Source organism: Microplitis mediator, chromosome 3 (assembly GCF_029852145.1).
Source record: "Microplitis mediator isolate UGA2020A chromosome 3, iyMicMedi2.1, whole genome shotgun sequence".
NCBI classification, from domain to species: Eukaryota; Metazoa; Arthropoda; class Insecta; order Hymenoptera; family Braconidae; genus Microplitis; species Microplitis mediator.
Genome location: NC_079971.1, coordinates 22,090,262 through 22,099,357, shown reverse-complemented (window position 1 = coordinate 22,099,357; position 9,096 = coordinate 22,090,262). Strand labels below are relative to the sequence as shown.

At 25.3% G+C, this 9,096-nt stretch overlaps 1 protein-coding gene across 3 annotated transcripts; it reads left to right on the top strand.

Annotated features, from left to right (window-relative positions):
• Positions 1–950: 950 nt before the first annotated feature.
• On the top strand, positions 951–8,162 carry LOC130664840 (uncharacterized). 3 transcript variants are annotated; one of them, XM_057464976.1, is made up of 4 exons: positions 951–1,134; positions 1,389–1,568; positions 5,076–5,404; positions 7,505–8,162. In XM_057464976.1, the coding sequence occupies exons 2-4, from the start codon at positions 1,397–1,399 to the stop codon at positions 7,535–7,537; spliced, it is 534 nt and encodes a 177-aa protein (XP_057320959.1). In that variant the 5' UTR covers positions 951–1,134; positions 1,389–1,396; the 3' UTR covers positions 7,538–8,162. The 3 variants fall into 3 exon arrangements, with proteins under 3 accessions (XP_057320959.1, XP_057320956.1, XP_057320958.1); XM_057464973.1 differs by having other exon boundaries at positions 952–1,250; XM_057464975.1 differs by lacking the exon at positions 951–1,134 and adding an exon at positions 1,251–1,329.
• Positions 8,163–9,096: the final 934 nt, after the last annotated feature.

Below are 9,096 nucleotides of genomic sequence, written 5' to 3'. Positions count from 1 at the left end.
ATTACCTTTCGATACAAGATACAATGACTGAATTTTTTAAAATTCAATTTTGCATTTTGATAGAAAATTTAATAATTGGAAGAGTTGGCTTTTTTTTTCTTTGAGTGATTGTCTGCAGTCTTTAGAAAAATTATGGGGTAATTTGGTTAGGTGAGATAGTGTGGCCATTTTATAATTTTTATAAAAAACGCGCCTTGTCATCACGGTGGCGCCCACAATTCTGACCACATTGCAATGAAACTTTATACAGTTTTTTTAAATCAAAGTAATTTTCTTCATCAAGTTTGAAGATGAGGAAAACTGTTAAAGCCTTCGAGGTAATTAGTATCTGTACAACCACCTATTTTTGGATACAAATAATTTTTTTTCTCAATTGTTCTATTTGACGTCAGAAATTTTTTGAAATTTTCATTTTATGTAATTTTTTATTAGAATCGGAATTTTGTGAAAATAAAAATTTTTCAAAGCCCAAAAATTCTTATTTTATTATTTTATAAAAATTTCGGAAATTTTAAGGGTTGAAAATTTTTTTTACAGAAAATTACAAAAATTTATTTTGTGAAAAATTTTAAAAACTACCATAGATATTTTTCTTCACATTTTTACGGTAATTATAAAAATTAACTAGTAATTAGTAAATTGTCAGCTAATTAGTACACTAAAAATTTTTTTATTTACCAAAGTCGTTTCATTAAATAGCTCAAAATACCCGATTAATTCCTAATTCATATAAAAAAAAAAATAAAATTAAAAAAAAAAAATGAGTGACAGATTGATAAAAAAAAATGTAAATCTGTAAATAAATTGAAATAATGAGAAAAAAAAATGTTTCCGTAACTTGTTGATTTTTAGTACATACAACAGGTCAAACTTCCCTCTCTTAGCATGTCGTCTATATCTCGATCGTGGGTGGATGGGTGCTCAGTATATAAAGCTCACACCTGAGCATTACAATTCCACAGTTGATTCACCCTCGTACCCTTAAAGTCGCTCGCAGGCTTGACACCGAGCTCTCGTTTAAATTTAAGCCCATTGACAAAAAAAATTTTATTTCAAAACTAGAAATTATTTCGTCATTTTCTCAATAATTTAATTTTTTTTCGACTTCCCATTAACAAAAAAAAAAAAAATTAGGTGTGATTACTAATTAATTTATTATTTGGAAGAATAATGAAGTGAAAATAAAATTGAGGAAAAATACAGAATTTTAATAAATTTAGGCAACAAAAAAAAAATAAAAAATAAACTAAGTAATTAATAGATAAATTAATTAATTAGTGATGAGTGTAATTAAAAATAAATAAAATTTGTAAAAAAAAAATTCATTTGGTAAAACATATATATTATTATTTTTATGTAATAATAATTATAATTGTAATTTACTGTAGATACTGGGATGTCGTGTAGTAATAAAAAAACAAGTAAGCCCTCAGTGATCCAGATAATGAACTTGGAAACAAAGATGATTGCGTGTTTGTGGATCATCTTCACCCTCGTAAATGTTGCGTTTGGTCAACCGAATTTTTACACTCATGGTCGATATGGTAAACGTGAAGAGACTCTGCCGAGTAAGTACATTTATACTACTTATTTATTTATGTTATTTTTAAATTTTTATTTTTTATGGCCGCTGTTTTATATATATTACAATTGCAATTATACTGAAATGTTTATTCTTAATTTTTTTGAATTTACTTTCGATTATGGAATAGTTTATCATGATAGTACTCTGCAACTATCCATTGAAAAGAAGTGAAGTGAATTAATAATTATTGGAAAAATTGATACTTTATTTTGAACCTGAAAATTTGGACTTGGATTTATTTAAATTATAAATTTTAATAAATGAATAGTAATATAATGAGAACTTGATTGTAAATTTAATCGTTCCGACAGAAATATTACAATTATATAAAAATTGTAATATTTTAAATTGTTTCGTTTTCGCACTGTACATATTTTAACTAATCACTTTTTTTAAAAATAACTAGTTATGATATAATACATTTTTGTAATGTAATGAGTAAATTGAAAAAAAATGAGAGCAAATCTGAATAAATTTTTTTTATATAGGGGAGGGTGGGGCAGAGCGGCCCCCCTAAGCCAATTATTATTTTTTGTGGCTTTCAACCATAAGATCACTTTACTTTTGTCCTATTTCGAACAAATTTATGGACATTTTGCCAAAATTCTGAAAAAATTTTTTTTTTTTTTGTGGGGCAGAGCGGCCCCCCTTCAAAAAGTGATAAAAAATTTTTTTTTTCGTTTTTTTTGTTTTTTTAAATTGTTTTCATCATTACGAATGTATTTATTTCTCTTGACAACTATTTTTGGTTTTATATTACTCAAAAAAAATTTTTTAAAGCGTAAAAAATCGTTCACTCTCGATTACCTTAATTACTAATTGTTATTTAATAAAAAAAAACATCAATTCTATAATTTTACTTTATTTCAAAAATTTATCAACTAAAAAAAAAAATTTAGTTTTTATAAATTTTTAGTGACCAAATTTGCCTCTTACACAGAGAAACGGCCGAAAAATATGAAAAAATAATTTTTTCAGAAGTTTCGGCTGGTGCATTTTGCCCCAGGTGTTATGCGTAGGGCTAGAAATGTGGAATTATAATAATTTTTTTTTAATTTGACGATAAAAATATGAAAAAATAACCTTTCAAAATTTTGGGCTTGTCCATTTTGCCTCAAATGTCATGCGTAGGGGTAAAAATGCGCAAACATATCGGATTTATAGTAATTAGGCGAAAAAAAAAAATTTTTTTTTTTTGATCAAAATTTCAGGGGGGCCGCTCTGCCCCACCCTCCCCTATAGGGATTTATTTCTATCAACTTATTTAATTAATCAATTATAATTAATTATTTGAATTTACGATTGTTAATTCATTTATATACCAAGTACACATCTTTTGATACGTATGTTTTATCCACTTGTATATATATAACATTGAATAATTTATTGAATTCAAAATTAAATTTGTTTTCATTAATTATTCACAACTTTGTTTGTTTGTTTACTTTTTTTTATTATTATTTGGCCTTTATTAAAGTGATTAATCACTCATTAAATAACATTTACTATAACATTAGGTATATTAATTAATGTCCTTGTAGTGAGCATCCTGGAAATTTTTTAAACACAAAGATCAATAATTTTAATTTAAACAAAAAAAAATTTATTTAAATCCAGTCAATTGATCCTATTGAAATAATACATTTTTTAACAGATAAATTTAAAAAAAATTATATTTTATTTATTATTAATTTATTTAACAATTTATTTATTTTTGATCATTATTTTATGAACTTTTTCGATACGTATATCAAAACTTATTAGATACGTATCGCACATAAAGTTATTAATTTTATAATTTTTTAAATTCGTAATACCATGGCAACTGGCAGTGTTGTTTACTAACATTAATAATCTCGCATTGATTATTAATTTCATTTAATCATAATTTGTTTTAACAATAATTAATAATTATTATTTTTAATTATTAATTAATTTGATTAATAAATTTATTAAAATTTTGATAATTTACATCAAGTTTATTTTTAATTTTTTAAACTTAAGGTAAATTTGTCCTCAAACTCGCTAAATAATAACAGATTTATATCAATTAAAAAATGCTTATGAATAAAATTATTTAAAAAAAATTTATTGTACAAATAGCAAGAAGGAAAAATTTGCCTTTGTCTTTTCAAACAATTGTACACGACGTCTTTATGTTTAACTTTTTTGCTTTTAGCTTTTTTATTATTATTATATTATATTAACTTAAAATAACTAACAGTTTATTTATCTGTCCCATTAATATTATTTATTTATTTTATTTTTATCTACTATATACTAATAAAGGCTCCTAAAAGTGCGTCATATATTATTTCATTTCTTTGATATCGTTATAAATAATTATATAATACCATCGTGTATTTAAATAATTATATTTAATTATCATAGTAATAATAATAATAATTATTATTAATAATTGAGAGCATCTACAGGGCAGTAAATGTTAACAATTGGGAAGAAAAGTAACAATATACAATATTAAAAATAACAAGGATAAAAAATTACAATCAACTGGCACTGCCGGTTAATTTTTGAGCGTCTACAGCTTTTTTTTTCTTTTTAATAAATAAATGTAAATATTTATAAAAAAAAAAAAATATTTTGCCTATTAGTTAAATAATTAATATCTCATGTAATTATTTTTCAAAATTTATTAAAAATAACAAAGGCCGGGCAACATGGGCATCTAAAACAAATACTAAAAAAAATCTGATACAATATGTAATACCAAAAATAGAATTTTAATTTTTATATTTTTAGACTTAAAAATTTTCTTTTCCATGCTATTTCCAAAACCGCTCATTTGACATGAAAAAAATTCAATGCAGCTCTTTAATCCAAAATTCTATAAGTTGTGTAGGAGTTATACATATATATGTGCCCTGCTTTGCCATGACCAATTAACTTGTTACAGATCAACCTTCTAGTTAGCGTCACTCGATCCTGGCTAAAAAATCTCTCGGACTTTATTTTACTTTGTGCTTTTTTACTAAATACCCAATAAGACTAATCTACTCTGACGCGTTGAAATACAATAGTGTACTTAAATTTATATTTAGGTTATTCTATCGCATACTGAGTTCCCAGTACATAATTATCATCCGGATTGAGGTGTAAGCACTAATTTAGTACTCGTTATCCGTCAATACGACGACAAGTGACATCGGAGAGTCAGTTTACATTCTCATTCATCAAATTATTTAAGGGAAAGATGGGGTAAAATGAGACACCTTTCTTTAAAAAAAAAATAAATTAATATTTTTTAATTTTGTCGGAGTCCATTTTACCCCGTACTAAAAAATTATTATTATGACGGTCATATGGATGCCAAATTTTTACTTGGGTTCAAAAAAAATTTGAATGAGGGAAAATTTAAACGATTGAAATTTTTTTTTCTCTCGCCCCCCCCCCCCCCTAAACACACACACACTCGTCAGATAATAATTTTGCAACAATTTATACAGTAATTAATAATTTCTGTTATCAGCGGATCAATTAAATTTCAATTTTGGAAGCCGATACGGACGAGGTGAAAAATTCGAATTAAAGGCAACAAATGAAAATGATGAAAAATCAAACGAAATAATGGCACGAGTCGATCGTTTTTTTCTTGGAAGTCGCTATGGAAAACGAGGAACCACCAATAATTTAAATGATAACAGTACTGAAAAATTTATTTACTTAAATAACATAAGAGATGCACTGAGATATTACTACCGTTTACGTCGTGAAGCTAAACAATTATCGAGTGATGATATGAATACTGCTGATAAAAAAAATGGAAATTTTATTAATAACAAACCATCACTTTCAAAGGTATATTTATTTTTTTTTTTATTATTATAAAGGCTTTTTATTATATTAGTATACTAGTATTCCGAAGAGAAGGATCGTATGATAGCTAGAAGGTTTTACGAGTTACCAACGTAACGTAACAGAGAATACTATGACTATCGATAAGATAGTTATGTTTGATAACCGATAATATATATGGTCATATATTTTTTTACGATCAATTTATTAAAAAACACTTATAGTAAAGTTATACTATCCTTTTCTTATTTGATGTTTATTACAAATAGTATTACATAAAATTTATGTAGATTAAAAAGTATGACTTTTTTTATACATCTAGAAAAAAATAGTCACATATGATCATATAGGGTTCAAATATAATCAAATGGGAGTTTGTGTATGATAGTTTTGGGATCGGAATTTAATAGGCATAAACATATGTGTGATCATATATATGATATCATATATGATGATATATGACCCGATAGTGTAAATTATTACAGCGGGTGCAGAAATGCGTATGATATCTGATTATATATGATCAGATATGAGCCTGTATAATCATACATGATATCAGATATGATCATGTATGTTCATTTAGACTGGGCCGAAAAAATCGACGATTTTTTTTTCGATACTGTGAAAATAATATTCCTGATGACCAAAAAAAATTATTGTGCGAGTTTGAGCCCTTGATATTGATATTAAGAGATGTATCGTTACGACTATTAGTTTTTTGACAGAAATTTCATTTTTTACCCAAAACTCGTAAATCATCTAGCTGAAAAATTTGAGTAATGTATATTTTTGAAGGAAATTGAATTCCCTACAAAAAATCTCTCTTAGTAAATTGACGTAAAACGAGCCGTTTCTTTGTAACCGTGCCTTAAACAATGATTTGTTTTTTAAAATCTTTGTTTCTATTTTGGATTTTTGTAACTACTAGAAATATTAAAATTTTTTTTAGTTAAGATACATATTCTTGGAGGAAATTTAATGCTCTACAAAAAAGGTCTCTTAACATTTTTTGCTAAATTCACCCCTTCGAAAGTTATGCAGGTCATTAAAGTCGCTTTGACTCAACTTCAACCTCAAATAACTTTCAAAGGAGTGAGTTTAGCAAAAAATGTTAAGAGACCTTTTTTGTAGAGCATTAAATTCCCTTCAAGAATATGTATCTTGACTAAAATCAATTTTAATATTTCTAGTAGTTACAAAAATCCAAAATAGAAACAAAGAATTTAAAAAACAAATCAATGTTTAAGGCACGGTTACAAGGAAACGGCTCGTTTTACGTCAATTTACTAAGAGAAATTTTTTGTAGGGAATTCAATTTCCTTTAAGAATATACATTGCTCAAATTTTTCAGATAAATGATTTACAAGTTTTGGGTAAAAAATGAAATTTCTGTGAAAAAACTAATAGTCGTAACGATACACCTCTTAATATCAATATTAAGGACTCAAACTTGCACAGTAATTTTTTTTGCTCATCAGGAATAATATTTTCACAGTATCGAAAAAAAAATAGTCGATTTTTTTGGCCCAGTGTAATATTTATGTTTGATATCTTGTGTTATCTATAAGAGCAAATGCAGTATTATGTATGATACGCATAATCAAGCAGGCTATGGGTTGTATCTGAAGAATATGATTGTTCATATATAATCATATCTGATCGGATACGTGTCCATATAGGTTATATATGATCGGATACGAGTTTTCATATATGACCCGAAATATGTTCATATATGTTCATATGTGATCATGTCTGATCTGATGCGAGTTTTTTCATATAATATAATATTCTATATAATCTAAAAATATATCTGATGAGATAAAGGTTCTCATATAGGTCATATATGATTATATCATCTGATATGAGTTTTCATATATGATCATATAATTTAACATCTGATATGATGTTTTAGTATACGGCCATATCTGCTCGTATGAATGTTTATGTACATATATAGTCATATATATGATCACACTTGACTATTTTTTATTCAAATTTTTTTATGTGAAAAAAATGACACTAAGAAGTTCATATTTATCATATGCACTAAAAAAAAATTTTTTCGTCGTCTATTTATAATATTCATTAAAATTCATGTTTCAGGCGGATTCTGCAGAGCCAATGAATAGCGAATAAAATTTTAATAACAACAAAAAAATAAATTATAGTATCCCAAATTTCAAATTCTACATAAAATTTACTAATCCCCGAAAAAAGCGCAAGCAATCAATAAAAATATATATAAAAAAAAAATTAATTTTTTCTCAAAACGCTTTTTCTTAATTTGAAATTTACAATTTCATAATAAAGAAAAAAATAAATAAACAAAGCAAACATACCAAATTTATGCTGTCACTAATTATAATGAATAATAATTTATCTCTAAATTAAAGTATATTTTCAAGCGTAAATAATTATTCTGACTTGTATAAAATAGTATCCTCGTAATTATTTAAAGGTCAATTGAAAAAAAAATAATAGTACATATATATGATAAATATATACAAGATATTTCTATTAAGCGAAAGTCTAACGACGGTCTTGAAGATCGATTATCGAATCTGTCATGCTTGATACCCAACAATTTTTTTTTTATTCATACACCAACTTCCTACTGTAATTTGTGAAAATACTTTTCTTCGATAAATATATATACACGCATTTAAATAATTTATCATTAATTATACATATATAATTATATTTATAAATTATTAACAAACTTCAAATTTATGTACATGAGTTACAGAAAAAAAAAAAAATACGTCTTACATTTATGAATTTATTGTTAATTTCGTAAAAACTTATATATATGAATATGAATATGTATATGATAAATATAACAGTGCAATTATTTTTTGTATATTTTTTAATTATTTATTTAAGTCATGCATTCACTTTCACTGAGTTGAAAATACAAGTTCTGTCTTTTTACTTACAGCGATACGGAAGTTTAATGTCACATGAAGAATACTTAATGGATTTTTTTTAAATAACATATATATATATATATATATATATATGATGGTAAATATACTTGTGTTGATAAATGAAAAGAATTTTGATTTTCGGAAAAAAAAAATGGAAATTTTAAATGAAAATTGAAGCAAAAATAGGAATTATTATTTATTTACGTACATATACATGTGAATATATATATGTATATATATTTATTTGTTAATAAAGGTCAATAAATTATAATAGCATTCAAGGTCGAATCTCTTTGTCTCTTGAAGGCATAATATGATCGGTGATGTGTATTTTGAGACCTACTTTTCTACGGAGAAAGTAAGAGGAATCCTTAAGTTCTTATATACTTGTGAAAGTAATGTTTATATATATATATATATATATATATATATATATATATATATATATATATATATATATATATATATATATATATATATATATACATATATATATATATATTTATATATGTATATTATATATATATATTGAGTATAAAGCATATTATTTACACGGAGAGAAAATTAACAGAGCGATATTACACGAAATTCACAGGAACCATTTCTATGTGGGTATATAGGAACCATCTTTATATATTATGGGAAGTATTGCCAAGATTATGCACGGAAAGATTGGAACACGACTGGTTACTGTTCTGCACTCGACTCAGTACGGTTCTGGAAAAAAATGCTCGATTGTGGTGCAGCACCACACTAATTACTGTGCGG

Excerpts from the sequence above, each read along its gene's own strand:
- LOC130664840 (XM_057464976.1), top strand. The coding sequence starts at position 1,397 with ATGTCGTGTAGTAATAAAAAAACAAGTAAGCCCTCAGTGATCCAGATA. Across the intron at positions 1,569-5,075 it reads ACGTGAAGAGACTCTGCCGA|CGGATCAATTAAATTTCAAT; the intron begins GTAAGTACATTT and ends TTCTGTTATCAG. Across the intron at positions 5,405-7,504 it reads ACAAACCATCACTTTCAAAG|GCGGATTCTGCAGAGCCAAT; the intron begins GTATATTTATTT and ends TTCATGTTTCAG.